Source organism: Galleria mellonella, unplaced genomic scaffold, assembly GCF_026898425.1.
Source record: "Galleria mellonella isolate WM207_F2 unplaced genomic scaffold, CSIRO_AGI_GalMel_v1 utg1053, whole genome shotgun sequence".
NCBI classification, from domain to species: Eukaryota; Metazoa; Arthropoda; class Insecta; order Lepidoptera; family Pyralidae; genus Galleria; species Galleria mellonella.
The window spans coordinates 1,134,566-1,150,453 of record NW_026441968.1 but is presented as its reverse complement, the minus strand read 5'-3'; the positions used below and the strand labels follow the sequence as shown (position 1 = coordinate 1,150,453).

General features: G+C 34.7%; 2 protein-coding genes across 2 annotated transcripts in view; one reads left to right on the top strand and one right to left on the bottom strand.

Annotated features, from left to right (window-relative positions):
* The window catches only part of LOC128202604 (serine/threonine-protein kinase PRP4 homolog), a 185,642-nt gene that overhangs the window by 31,627 nt on the left and 138,127 nt on the right, over nucleotides 1-15,888 (bottom strand). The window lies entirely within an intron of this gene.
* Nucleotides 1-15,888, top strand: part of LOC113511494 (neuropilin and tolloid-like protein 1) — a 237,585-nt gene that overhangs the window by 217,028 nt on the left and 4,669 nt on the right. Inside the window, exons 5-15 of the mRNA XM_052903615.1 lie at nucleotides 3,039-3,563; nucleotides 5,281-5,366; nucleotides 5,687-5,861; nucleotides 6,752-6,897; nucleotides 7,555-7,652; nucleotides 8,867-9,045; nucleotides 9,510-9,637; nucleotides 11,902-12,039; nucleotides 12,691-12,858; nucleotides 12,977-13,277; nucleotides 14,969-15,115. Of these exons, the coding sequence (XP_052759575.1) occupies nucleotides 3,039-3,563; nucleotides 5,281-5,366; nucleotides 5,687-5,861; nucleotides 6,752-6,897; nucleotides 7,555-7,652; nucleotides 8,867-9,045; nucleotides 9,510-9,637; nucleotides 11,902-12,039; nucleotides 12,691-12,858; nucleotides 12,977-13,277; nucleotides 14,969-15,115 (2,091 nt within the window). The remainder of the gene's footprint in view (nucleotides 1-3,038; nucleotides 3,564-5,280; nucleotides 5,367-5,686; nucleotides 5,862-6,751; nucleotides 6,898-7,554; nucleotides 7,653-8,866; nucleotides 9,046-9,509; nucleotides 9,638-11,901; nucleotides 12,040-12,690; nucleotides 12,859-12,976; nucleotides 13,278-14,968; nucleotides 15,116-15,888) is intronic.

The window sequence follows — 15,888 nt, the reverse complement described above, 5'->3', positions numbered from 1 at the left end:
TAAAGTCTCCATATATTTATTTATTTATTCATTAGTACAAATATGTGTACATGGCGGACTTAATGCTAAAAGCATTTTCTCCCAGTCAACCATAGGGAAGTGTCAGAATACTCGAATGCGGTACTACTAATTATTGATATACATACATACTAAAATTACATATATAAACGAATAAATATATATAAATAACAAATATACTTACACATATATGACATATACTATATTATACACGAAATTGAGAATAATATAAAGTGTTTACTGCTCGGATAAAAATAAAAAGTGAGCGTGAACGCTTTTTTGAAAGACGGTTTAGTCGGTAGTCTCTTAATGGCATCAGGAAGCGCGTTCCAGAGTCGTGAAGAATGTAAGAAAAAGTTTGAAGCGAAACCAGTACGGTGAGAGGGGAAAGATAATTGGAGAGTATTATTGGAACGAAGGTTACGTTCGTGAGTTTCAAAAAGATAATGGAATTTACTTCTTAAGTAGTTAGGAGACTGGGGGTTTCGAAGAAGAGTGTAAACAGGGTACAAAAAGTTCTAACGTTTCTGCGTTGACGAATGGAAAGCCACTTGAGCTGAGACCGATATAAAGAAATGTGATCGAATTTGCGGAGGTTGAAGATAAAACGTATGGCTTAGTTTTTTTTTATATATCTTCCATGTACAGACAGCGACCAGCTACGATTTTATTATATGTATTGATTAAATAAGTATTACTTGTAAGTATTACTTTTAAAGTTTTTTTTTTTTTTATCTATATCTTCATATTAAATTTAATTCTTCTATACGTATGTATTCAAATTCAAATAGGCTTGTTTACAACCATTTTTAAATCGTCATTTATTTTTAAATCTACTGCAGGGTTCGGAAAGTTCTTATCTGTTGAGAAGAGCCCGCAAGAAGCTCAACAGTTACTCTTTTAAATCTCTGTTAACATTATGTGTATTTATTTAAATGTACTATATCTAAAATTGCATCGTCTTTAAATCACTGAACTTCTATTAAACCGATTTTAATGAAATTTTTTATGTGTTTGACTAGGTCCCTGGATAGTCAACTGCTCAAAACGTGTTCAAGTTAATTAGAATGTCATATTTTTATAACACTTAGAATTAATATGTATTTATAAACTAAATTTTTATGTCTACTAGTTAAAATAATGCCCTGATTATTTAAATACTATATCTATTATAATACCTGCTATTTATATCTTTTATAAATTTATCTTCTTTTTTTTTACTAAAAGCGGCAAAAGAAGTTGCGTATGACGCCGACTATCACGTCAACCTTTCAAGCACACCTTGATTTATTATCTGTGGTAACTCACAATTTATGGCGGGAAAAAATACCTCTACGTTATGGAATTTACCCTTTGATATACAGCAACACGAGAGATGGGTACATGGGTCCGTAATTCGAGATTGACAAATTTTGATAACGGGAACTAACTGTGCTCAGACAATTTTTATAGATAATACTCTTTCATGATAGTATACTTGGGTTTATTTTTTATGGGTGAAAATGGTATGGTAACCCCGCCTGCGCTAACGGGATACGCTGGCGGAGCACCAGTGAAGGGTGATCGATGAGAATGAAAACAGGCCAGTTAGCCCATCATGATGAATTCATCAGGAATTAACCATGATAGTTTCCAGGGAAACCGCGAGGATGTCGACCTGGTTGGGTATATTGCTAGCAATGGGATTCTCAGTCTCCAATACTAACAATCCCTTCCCCCCCAGTATACTTGGGTTAGTTATTTAAATGTTCGTCACAATATATGTACCTCTTAGATTATATAGATAAGCCTCAAAAACGGGTCAACTTTTTGTCAGCTAATTGTCAAATTAACAGTTCGTTCTTTTAACAGTGTTCTATATACTTACGCATACAATGTATCTTGACATATTATTTAATATTTACCAAAGGGAAACTTTGTACAAAAGTCGATTGCTTGACTACCTCTGTCCCATTCGTGTTTCAACCGTGAAGCAGTTGTGTTTGCATGGCTGTGTTTCGGTTTGAAGGGTGGGATATGGCGTGAATTTACTGGGTACAGCGGAATAACACCCGAGTCCTCAGGAATGGCAACGCATGAGGGGTATCATGGGCGAAACAGTATACTCTATTATGTCCATGATACTGCTCATGTCTATAGGCGACGGTTACCACTTCACATCAGGTGGGCCGTCAGCTTGTTTGCCAATCTAAGTTGCATAAAAAAAATATTATTTATTGTCCCATATTATCTTATATCATAATGAGTGTTTACGCATTTAAAAGATGCAGAAATTATGAGGCAAAATAGATATAGAACTTATAAAGGAATCACTCGATAAATATTTATCACGCAAAATTTTATGAAACTTTTGTATTATTAACACAAAAGCTTGTAACGTTAGATGGATGGCTAGATAGATGTTTCTTAACTCTATCAGGAAAAAAGTACTAAACGGATTTGAGTTAACCCTTCTTTGCATGATTTTTTTTATTGGTGAAATAAATCAAGGTGATCAAATAATTCATATTCAAAATTAAAGGAAAAATGGTTAAAAAAATAAATTTGACAGCTATGTTTTTTTTCTGCAATGGACATTAAAAACGTATCCAGACACGATCAACTTAAAGTGAAATTGTTTTTTTATATAATTTTTGGACATTCAATGTTTTGATGGAAATTTTCACCAGTATGCAAAGAAGGGTTAAATTTGGTACATGAGTCGATTAAATCCTAACTTAGCACATAAGATATTTCATGTACTGAGTTACGCAGGCAAAGCCGCAGCTAGATACAGCTAGCACGAAATATAGATAATCATTCTTTGTTATTAAAAACATTCATATCCTAACAATTAAAATATCTTAATACCAAATTTTAATCTATTTCCGCATAAGCGTGATTAAATAACAAACGTCTTACAAAATTTTACAAACTTCATGTTTACAGTAATAATAGGATTGATACTTTTTTAACACGACAAATAGCTTGTGACAACCCAATAGACAAACACAACTGATCGTTGTTCTCTTTTGTTCCAGTTTGTTCCACAATCGACACAGCAACGGAACAAACAGCCGCTCATGACAGCAACCAACGTGTACACTTTATAGATAACCAACTAGACAATATAAATGCTACACTAAACAAAAATAGGACCAATTTAAATAATAATAAAGTTAAAAGTAAAACAAAAATATTAGAAGACGACATTTATACGTCGAACGATGATATTATAAAGAATTTTGAAATGCACAAAATCAATGTGAGGAGGTTTAACCAAGAAATGGCCACGGAACAGTATGGACCGCATAAAGAGATCCCCGTAAAGAGAGATAGATATAACAAAGAGGTCCCCGTAAAGAGAGAGGCCCCGGGGAAGAGATATACGAATATATATCATGAAGGGATCCCCAGAAATAGAGTGAAGCGATCGCAAGACAGTCACTGTGAGGCATTCGAATATCACGGTAGAGATCAGAGACAAATTAGGCATCCATATCAAAAGGATGATACGAATAATACTAATTACTATAGTAATGTGCATTGTGTCACTGTTATAAATGGTAAGTTGTTTTGTTTATACTTCATCATCATCATCATCATCATCATCATCATATCAGCCTTTAACTGCCCACTGCTGAACATAACCCCCCCCCCCATGGGGCGTTCTCTCAGTAGTTTCCACGCTTTGCATACGGGTTGGCAACCGCAGTTTGACTCTTGATGATGTGCTGCCCATCCCTCGTCGTCCCTTAGTCGCCTCTTACGACACCCACGGGAAAGGAAGGGGTGGCTCATTCTATGCCAGGAACACACAACAATTTATTATTTTATTTATAATAGTTATATTTATTATAATCAAACATACTTTGTCCTGACAAATTAAATAAAATACCTAATTTTTATGTAAAAATAAAAATATATTTTAATACCATAAAGGTGGTACCAGCTCGTCTGATAGTAAACAGTTACTGTATCCTATGGACGCCTGCAATACTAAGGAAGTCACGTGTGCGTTGCCGACCTTGAAGAAACCTTAACCTTTTTTGAAAAACCCAATACTGTAGTCTCTAAAGCAAAAACAATACAGATAAGAAATGATTTACTATTTATATATATAACCAGAGGAAGATGTCACTAATAGTTTTGTCATTATGTTTGAGAAAGCTGACGGCCCACCTGATAGAAAGTGGTAACCGTCGCCTGTTGACATTACCTGTACCATGGATATAACAGAGTATATTGTTTCGCCCATGACACCTCCCATGCGTTGCCATTCCTGAGCACTCAGGTATTATTCCTCAGTACCCTGTAAATTCACTACCATATGCCACACTTCAAACCGAAACGAACTTATGCAAACACAACTGCTTCATGATAGAAACACGAATGGAACAGAGGTGTCCAATCAAACGACTTTTGTATAAAGTCTTCCTCTGGTACGTGTATGCAATTATATGCATACGTATCCTTAACAATTCTTAAACGAATAATTGTCTTTGACTAAACCATATTTACTTTATGTTCTCCCATATTGGTGCTTTGTGTCAGGATTCAAGCTAATATTGGCAAAATCAGTGTTAGAACAAATAAAAGTCTTGACACAGTATCAAGTTGTTTGAGAAACACTCAAGCCGTAGATATAGTAGAATACCTGAGAAAACGCCAGTACGTATTGTGTCAGAAAGCAGTTCCACTTTGAAACAAGTTGTACTCACTTCACACAATTCACAGCATCCTACAAGATACCGTGGCGTAGAGACTGCAGTATTTGTGTCACGGAACATTTCAATGTGCATGTGAGACTAGAGGCAAACTTGTTGGATTATATTACTTCATTTGTATGTATCTAGAGGAATCGGAATTGTTACCAGATATTAGTTTACATATTAGTATTATTATTATTGAGAAACAGCCTTTATTTTAGCCAAAAAAAATCTTTAACACTGCAAATCTCAATCTTTTATGCTCGCCCTTTTTTAAAGTTCGCTGCTAATTCCTGTCAATGATAGGAATTGTAAGATGTTCTTTGCAGCGATGTTTTTTTTTTATCTCCTCATGATATCAAGTGTATTTTCCAAATGAGATATATCGTTTACGTATGTGTGGGCTGCAGCCACAAATTATCTGCTGCGGTGTTTCTTCCTCATTGTGACAAAATCTGCAAACATTTTTTGGGCCTAAGATGGGTTTAGTTAGTTTGTGCTTATTTAGTTTGCAGTGTCCAGGTTAATTAAATTAATAGCAAAAATTTTATTAACAATAATTGCTTCCTTTCAGGTACTGAGTCGTCGGTGATAGAACTAACATTTGTAGACATATTCCATATTGAGTATCATCCAGACTGCGCCTATGATTATTTAGAAGTAAGTATTAGTTACCTAATTAAAAAAAGTGTTGATTTACGTAAGTGAAGTCGTTGGGGGGAAGGGGGCGATTGCTAGTAATGATATTTACCAGCCTCATCACTAACAATACAGTGTGTATTGTCAAATGTCAGATCAGGTCGACCTCCATGCAGTTCCCCATGGAACTCATAGTGGTTAATTCTTGTTCAAATGGTTACTATAGGCCAAATGATCTGCCTTCATCCTTACCTGCCACCCTTCACTGGTACCCCACCCGCTGTATGCTTGTTTACCTCTTTTGAGCTTTAAAAAAAGTCAATAATATTCTCTTTTCCAAGATTCGAGACGGTTCAAAAGGCTATTCAGCACTACTTGGAAAGCTGTGTGGACATCAGTTTCCTAGGCAAATCAGGACAACTGGACCGTACGCGTGGTTAAAATTCCATTCGGACGACACCATAGAGTACGAGGGGTTCCACATAAACATCGCTATTTTAAATGGCTACAATAGTCGTAAGTATTTCAATTGTTTACTTAATCTGTACACGCAAATAATATTTGAACGTGGGCACACGTGGTTTTGATGGCTTGGTAAAGGAAACTGAAAATTACTGAATTCACCTTCAGATTTATTTCTTGCAAACATAATAACAAGTACAAAAGTGAAATACATACCTTTATAATTTACTGAATTACTGAAATATAATTGAAGAGACACACCTGTTTGATCAAGCGTCGAACGGAAGAGAGATGGAATCATAGACAATCCTAGTTATATTTTTTACTAGATCATTAACTATAAGAATCTGAATTCCTGATCATTAAGAATAAATTATAGCTAATTAAATATAAAAACGAGATATAGACATGTTCAAGCATATAATATTGCGTGAATATAGTCATTGATACTAATGGCGCGAACAAAATATATGATAATGATTCCAAAACAGTTACCAACCCACGGTTTTGAATACAAAACAAATAAAAATGCAACGACTAAAATTCCTAAAAGTTCCTAAAAAAACAGACTTCAATTTTTAAATACACCAGTTATTTCGATTTAAAAACTAATTTTCAATTTTTTTAATTCATGCATCGACAAAGCCAATAAGGATTTAGGATGATAAACTGTTTTTTATTTCAATCATCCCGGTTTCATTTACATTGACTAGCTACTATTAAAAAAAGACCGTACGGTCGTTTGTCATACTGGTTGCTTACAAAAAATATGTCCTGAATTTTCCAGCAAACATATTCCTACCTTTACAATTCAGTACGCCGAGAATTCTTTATTTGAGATATCATATTCCGGCGATGCAGAAAGCCGATACCAAAAATTGTACATCCCAAGTTTCTAATACTTTTATACTTTACTCTTTTTATTACTGTTTTTTTTCCAACAGATAGAATACCGGATAAATGTTACGAAACACTAGAGGGAATGTATGGTGATATAAATTCGGCGAAAATAGATTCCGCGTGCACCACCGGGAGTATGGGTCAAGCCCTGGACATTCTTTGGACTATCAAATCCCCTGCGAATACGAGAGTAAGTTTGTTTTACTTTTTTATGCAAAGAACATAGCTTTTTGCCCGCTGCTTTGCCGCCCCGTACGCGTGGGCTTTAGAAACAGGGAAAGCAATGAAATAAGGCTCCCATATGTTAATTTAGATGAAACATACACTAGATTTTAAGTTACACCTTCAGACATGCAACTGTTAACTGTATCCAATTTGGTACAATAGTTTTTGCGTGATGCCGGAACAAATATACTAATAAATAGAAAGACAGACAATTTTTTTTAAAAAATATTGATTTAGCTTTTAATTGTCCACTGCTGAATATAAACCTCCCCATTGGGGGGTTTATTATTAGTTGCCACGCTTGACAAGCAGATTGGCAACCGCAGTGAAGCTTCAGAGATGTTCTAAGAGGGACGCTGCTACCCATCTCTCGCTCTCCCTCAGTCGCCTCTTACGACACCCACGGGAAAGGAACGGGTTGCTTATTCTATTCCGGGACCACCCGGCCCATTAGTATGTTATATATTTTAATATTAATATTACATATTTCGTGGATTCCTTTTTTTACGCGACATAACAGCTTTTTTTTTAAGTCCGTGTATACGAAATCACAGAGAAACGCTTGTGTGTAATAAATATTATTCTCAGCAGAGACAAAATCATTTGCTGTTTTCCATTTCAGATATTCCTAAATTTTACCACATTTATACTAGCAAAACCTAATGAGTGCGAGGAGAATGTAATACAAGTTTTCGGCTCTGTACTGGAATACGATGCGAAGTAAGTATTTGGCCTGTACCTATTTTTATTTCTCTTTATTTCGTACTTATTATGCTATGTTGGAAACCTTTTTGTACAGTGAAGGCCGGTCTGAAATAGTGATGTTCCGATTCAAACTGAATCGAATACTGTAATACTCAAATGCTCAATATACAGGACTAGAATACACGACATTCGAATACAGATTTCGAGTTCTTACAGTACTCAAATACTCGTGTGTATATCATAAATATGTAGGGTTCCGTACCTAAAAAGGAAAAACGTAACCCTTATAGGATCACTTTATTATTTGTCCATCTATCTGTCTGTCGGCTAAAAGTAGTATCAATTATTTAAATGTGCAATGCCATTAAACTGTAAAAAATCAAACTTTTAAATCGACACGATCAAAAGATACGGCCATTTATAGCATATATTTTAACTTTTACAAGGGAATCAAAGTACTTCCTGTTAACCTAGAATCATAAAACTTGACAAAAAGATAATATAAGAAATATCCTGCAGCCGTAAATTTATAATTAAATCACAATTTTTTTTATAATTTCTTTTTAATTATAATTTGTAAGGAATCCTTGATGCGCGAGTTCGATTAACACGTGGCCGGATTTTCTAATCCTGATCCCGTATTTTATTAATTGCCATAGAAAAAAAAATTAAATTATTAAACATTTATTATCACCATAAGAGTAAACTTCAGAACTCAATTGAAAATGTATTCTAATTAAATAAAATACTCAAATACTCGAATAGTCCTCAGACTCGAGTCAAGGTTCGATTATTTTTTTAAAGAATACCAAAATACTTGTATACTAAAAAAGTACCGACTCGGCACATCACTAAACTTGTAGCTTTTTACACCAGAACAAGTCAAATGAATAATAATTTACGAGAGAATAAATCAGTAATGAATATTTGAAAATTTCTAATAAGCTTATTTTTATGTTATCTGATATTATGAAAAATCCATGTGATTAATAATTTAATTTTTAAATAATTTTTGTATGCTCACCGTTCAAAAATTATTTAAAACAAATATGACAGCGAATTTACAGGGTATAACACCCTAGGCCTTAGGAATGGCAATCCATGGAGAAACAGTACACTCTGTTGTGTCCATGGTACTGCTCATGTCTATAGGCTACGGTTACCACTTTCCATCAAGTGGGCCATCAGCTTGTTTGCTATTTTATTTTGCATAAAAAAAAATTGCACAGGTTGGCTCATTACTGCGGCTCCATGGCGAATTCAGTTCAGACCAAGGGAAGAGATAGCAAAGGAGTAGGCGATGACGGCAATCTGATGTATGTCCGTCTGTATGCATCGAAAGCTGCGAAGGCTGGCACTAATTTTTCAGCCACATATACTGCATTTAGAACCTTGGATCCTAACAAAGGTAACTAAATAGTTTTATGGTTAAACATTAAAACTGTTCCGGAAAAACCCTTACATTGCTAAATGTTAATTTGAACTAGTAAATCTTAGGATTTACCGACATAAATTGGCAAAAGTCGATTGCTTGGGTACCTCTGTCCCATTCGTGTTTCTACCGTGAAGCAGTTGTGTTTGCATGGCTGTGCTTCGGTTTGAAGGGTGAGATATGGCAGTGAATTTACAGGGTACAGAGGAGTAACACCTGAGTCCTCAGGAATGGCAACGCATGGAAGGTATCATGGGCGAAACAGTATACTCTGTTATGTCCACGGTACTGCTCATGTCTATAGGCGACGGTTACCACTTTCCATCAGGTGGGCCGTCAGCTTGTTTGCCATTCTAAGTTGTATAAAAAAAACACCAAAAAACGTGACTATTATATGTAAACGTGAGTATTAAATGTACCCACATTTTTTCTTTCTACAGACGATAAATGCAACGACACACAATTCGACTGTGAAGACAACACGTGCATTGAAAAGGTCCTAACGTGCAATGGCTATGCAAACTGCAGACTCAAAACTGACGAAGACAACACAGGAGCAAACGAGCATGCGGCTCACCTGATGGTAAGTGACTACCGATTTAAAACGGCATTGCAGGTGTATGCTCTTTTCTTGAAGGTTATATTGTTTTTTTTTTTTTGGATGTAAATGGAATGGTCAACACATACGCTGGCGGGGCACCAGGATGAAAAAAAGGCAGGTCAGTTGGCCCATCGTGATGAATTCATCAAAAATTAATCACGATGGTTTCCAGGGGGAACCGCGTGGAGGTCGACCTGTTAGGGTATATTGCTAGTAATGGGTCTGTTGGATACCACTACTAACAATCCCTGTCCCCCCCTTTGTCGTATCGGTTCGGAAATACTGCTGCTGGATGTTGATTCCAAAGAGTGGTTGTGTGTTATTTAAAACATAATAAATATAGTATTTAGTAAGATAAAAGATATACTTTCAGTTAACGTTAATCAGTAACAAAAATGTTTTTGACAATTACGATGTGGCATTTCCATTTTTTCATTCTTGCTTTCAAATGACATAATAAATTCTTATAATACTGTATTGGGATTTAAAAATTGACCTCTCGAAGTCTTATTTGCATATGTCAATAGCAAGATTACATCGTGGAGCATTAATTATAATAATATTTAAAACAACAAAAGTTCTGTTGTATGTGTACTGTTAAGTATGTGTATGTTGTGTATATATTTAATTGTGTATATATTATATATGTATGTGTATGTATGTATCTATATATGTTTGTATATGATAATATTTATATAATAGTGCGTCACCTACTGTTTGTCTTTTTCTCAATGCCCTTTACCCAAAGGTTGTCTGGAAGAGATTGCTTAGCGATAAGGCCGCCTTTTGTATCACTTCTCATTAATATTAAAGTGTTAATAAATAATTAAATAAATAAAAGTAAGAAAGAGTACAATTTTTGCATTTAAATATTACATTTATGTTATCAAATTGTGTATAATATAAAATGTATTAATATAAATGTACCGAAAAGAAAACTTTACCTCCCGTGTTAGTCGTAACTGTGTTACGGCCATCATTATGGAGTATAAAACAAAGTCACTTCCCGCCTGTCTGTCACTATGTATGCTTAATCTTTAAAACTACGCAACGGATTTTGAAGCGGTTCTTTTTAATAGATAGAGTGATTCAAGAGAAAGGTTTATATATATAATACATGCATAATATAGTAGAGGAACAGTGACAATTTTATCGTACTTATAAGTACGTTACGATAAATTAAAAATATATATATTAAAAATTGTATAATATAATATATTTAGTATCAGCATTGTACCCGTGCGAAGCCGGGGCGGGTCGCTAGTTTACAATATATCCATAAAATGTCTTTCGAATGACAAGTTTACCATTCGGCCAGTTAATAGATCTTTTTACTGAATTAAATGACAAGCCAGTTGAGGACAAGATGCTACCAATCTGCTTCGATAATCTACTTCGATGATTTTGTCCTCGCCAATAACCTGTAACTGGTCGAATGCCTAATTCATTGCAACCTAAAAATTCTGTACTTTAACAACCCAATAACCTCATACAAAACGTGAATCCAACTCTATAAGAGGAAGATATTGGCTTTCTGTTACTACGCTAGCCAGACAAGTTTTATTACTAGTTTTCCTTTATTTGCCTTAGAGTATTGTAATTTGTTTCCTTATTGGCATTTTAGGATAATCATGACGATAAAATAAGTGTAGTCACTTATTGTATTCTTACTCCGTCGTTACACATTATATTAGATTATATAGATAGAGTATCTCCATAGAAATTCTTCGAAAATAAAAGGGTCAACTTGTTCATACAATTTTGCGTGATGAATAGTTGTGAGTGATACCTTTATAACTTCTATATTTATTTTGTCTTATAAATTATGCATTTTTTTTTATTTATTAAATAATACATCAAATACATTTTATTTATATATAGAATATTGATAAAAAAAATTAAATAATACGTTAAAATATAATCAAGATACATTGAGCTATATTTTATTCATATATTGAGTAAGTATAATATAAATTTATTTAACTATTGCACCAAAAACATATAAATATAATATAAAATATGAAATACAGTAGCATGTACAGGTTAAAATATATATATATATATAAAGGTACAAAAGGCGGTCTTATCGCTAGGGCGATCTCTTGCAGACAACCTTTGGTTAAAGGAGAACATATAGAAATGGGTAGGTGGCGCAAGATTAAATGAATATTTTTTACGTATAATTCATTAGACTGTTTATTATAACAAATAATATTTAATTTGTTATCCAGACTGAAACTACGTCAATGTTGAGCCAAACACACATATTAGTGATCCTGGTCATCTTCTCCCTCATTCTGTCTGGTATGAGCTTCGTGTTTCTCTTCAAATGCATCAGGAAATTATACCAGGACCATAAAATAATCAAGGTTAGTCTGCTTTAATATACTGTCAATTATAATCCTCATGACTAGTGATTTAAAAATCTATAAATTGTTACAACGTCGAGTCAAGCAAATAATATAGTTCATGTTACATCAAATTCTAGAATGTTTTCACCTACACATGGCTATACGGCAGTAGTTAAATTGTTAATTACTTTAATATTAGCCTATTAGAATGCTTACTGGCAATTTTGTGTACACTTTTTGTTTCGACGTTTTAATTTCCTACCTTTAACGATATTTCGGGGATGTTAACAAATAATATATCTGTTCTCATAAATACCTCTTACAATATTCTGGGAATGATAGATTAAGAAGTAAAACATTGTATTTTTACTGTCATTATCATATCAGACTCTATTTATTAACTGCTGGACACGAGCCTCCCCCTTGAGGGAGTTTTGCCAGTAGTTGGCACACTTGGCTGGCGGATTGGCAATCGCAGTTAGGCTGTAGAAATTTTTTAAGAGGGACGCTGCTGCCCATCCCTCACATTCGCTTAGTTGCCTACAGGAAAGGAAGGGTGGCCTGTTCTATGCCGGGACTACACCACCAATTTTTTTTTTTACTTTAAAACCAGAAAAATATAACTATATATGTTTACTACTATTATCTTTTTTTTAATTATTTTATTAGGAACATATAAGACAATCGTGCGAAGACAGATTGGACAGTTTGGTAAGCAGACGATTGACTCTAGACGCTCAGAGATTGCAGAGGGACAGCGAGTCGCGACCTAGCTTGGAGAGAGATAACCACACCAACGAAATGTTTAAACAACAAAGAAGTTTCTCAAAACATAAGGTAAATAACAATAATATAAACTTCGAACACTAAACAAATCGAACAAATTAAACAAACTAATTATCATATATTACAAGTTGACTAAAATCTTGTAAAAAGAAATATTCTTTCTCTACAGGATAGTATAGACTCTGACTTCATTCAAGAAACACATTTAGATGTGGACAGTGAACCTTGGCGAAGAGAAGTAGACAGAGTACCTATAGAAGTTGAAGACATCAGAATTGAAAGGAACGGGAGAACAAGGCGCAGCGACATAAGCAAAAGAGAGGAATCTATCAAGAGCAAATCAAGAGAGTCCAAAGAGAGGGAGAAGAAAGAAATAAGAGATGTATCCGTGGGTGCGCCTGATACGAAAGAATCTAGTTGTCAGACCAGGGAGAGTCTGTTTCAGACAGATGCACCGCCTAGTTCTGAAGGTTAGTTGATAGGAAATCTATTTATTTATTTATTTAAGGAACACCAACAGCATATTGCATTATAACATATAGGTATAACAAACATTAAATATAATACAATATTAATGCACATGCCTATTATAGGTATTCACAGCATTCACTTTAACATTATTATACAGTGTAAGAAAATTATGTAAATAACAAAAATAAACATGTAATCTTTTTTTTTTATCAACACGAGACTAAACATGGTTAATTAATTGTTAGCATAATTGACCGTATAATTTAGCTGATATAAATTAAAAATAGAAACATAACCCTTTAATAGTTATGTTTCTATGAAACGTTAATTCACATAAAAGTGGCTAGAAAGATGGAAGGTTATTACAATATGCAGCTGGACCTTCGACTTCTTTTTTACCACAAGTGTGGCAAATAAGCATATAATCAATCTGATGGTAAGCAGTCTATGTAAAACACTGGGAGTGTTACGTACGCGTACCCCGAAAAAACCTTAATTTATATTAAACCTTTTTGAAGAATCTTACTAATATTGCAAATATGAAAACGAATTTGTTTGTTTACTTACCTATTGTCTCTGGATGCCTTCATGCTTCAATCAATCGTCATGAAATTTAATATGCACGTTCTCTATACTTATAATATATCTGTAGAGAGGTCAATTCTGTACATGAAACATATTTCCAAAACAACTATCAGGCGGTGATTAGTGATCGATACTGATGACAAAAATGCAATCAGTAAAAATGTTGTCTATCTGTCTGCCTGTCTGTATGTTCGTTATAGAAACAAGAACTACTCGACGGATTTTAACGAAACTTGGTACAATTATTCTTCATACTCCTGGGCAGGTTATAGTATACTTTTCATCACGCTACAATCAATAGGCGCAAAGCAGTGAAGGGAAATGTTGAGGAAACGGGGGAAGTTACTCCATTTTTAAGCTTCTGTCGCGTGTGCAGCCTTAATGGCCTCTTTTTTAAATGTAAAAATGTCCACCCGTGCGACGCCGGAACGGGCCGCTAGTATCTAGAATAAAAAAAGATACAACCTACTTTTTATTCTGGTTAACCAATGTATCCCATTATATATTAGTTAATAAATTCCTCGTTTTGTCTGTGATAACGATAAAATAAATGTTTGGAGATCAGAAATTAGTCAAATGGACTGCATTTGGTGTGGCGCTCATTGAATCCTGCAGTTAACAGGTGATCTTTTAAATGAAAATTAATAGCATGTGTGAAGCTAGAAGCAGAACAGTTGGCCCATCATGTAGAATTTTGTAGAAATAAACTACGACAATTTCCAAGGTGAACCATGAGGAGGTCAACCTGACATTACAACGAGACTGCTAATGCAACCCCCGCAAGACAAGATCAACAAGATGGCAAACAAGCTGATGGGCTGCCTGATAGAAAAATATAACCATCACCTATAAACAAGAACAGCACATGATACGCCTCGTGCGTTCCCGTTCCTGGGAACTATATTCTTATGTCTTTGTACCCTGTAATTTCGCTGCCATGGTCTCACCGTTTCAATCAAAACACAACCATAAAAGCATAGCTGTTTCACTGCAAAATCACGAGTAGGATAAAGATATACTTAGTGGATACTATTGTAAAAAGTCTCCTTCTGGTAACCAAAATGAGCCACAGTTTATGTTTTACCCTAATTAATTAACTGGCCAGGCTCTGGCAGCAACAGCCGAGGGTTCTCAACGTTCGGATACTCCGGCGCAACGATTGTGCGGCCATCGCCGCCGGCCACCATCAACACTTCCGAGGTCACGATCGAGCTGCTGAGCCAAGTACCACAACACCAGGACTCTGTAAAACGTAAGCACGGTTTTATTTTAAATAAAGAAATTTCTAGTAATTGTGTAATTTCATCATATCAAAACATAACTATCCACTGCTGAACAATAGACCTCCCCCATAAAGAGGGTTTTGCCAGTAGTCGCCATTCTTGGCAGGCGGATTAGCAAGCGCAGTTAGACTTTGATGATGTTTAAAAAGGGCCACTACTGCCTATTCTTCGGTTAATAAGTTCTCTTAGTGGCCTCTTACGACACTTATCAGAATGGAAGCGATGGCCCATTCTATGCCGGGACTATACGGCGAATTTATTATATCAATGGGGTAATCATTAAAAATGGCTAAATTAATTAATAAAAGACATAAAGATAGAACTAATACTTTACAATAAGAAAAAACAATATTGATAGAATAGAATAGAATAAAAAATCATTTATTCAAATAAACTTACATTGAAGCACTTTTGAATAGTCATTACATTTTTTTTAATCTACCGCTCGTTCGGAAAGCTGTCTCATCACAAGAAGAACGAACAAGAAACTTGCGTGTTGCTCTTTTAAATAATTTTATTATTACTTTACATTTTTAAGTTTAAGTGTGTGAATACAAACCACCAATTAGCACTAATTCAATTAAATACTCAAAAAGAAAAAATATTGAATACATAACCAACTGGTTAAACAATTAATAAGAGGAAATCAGTCATAGTGATTAGAGCAGACCAGTCCCTACAAGCAGCACCCGTTCTCGAGTATGACGGATGAGCCAGCCATCACTGCGCTCGACCATATTTT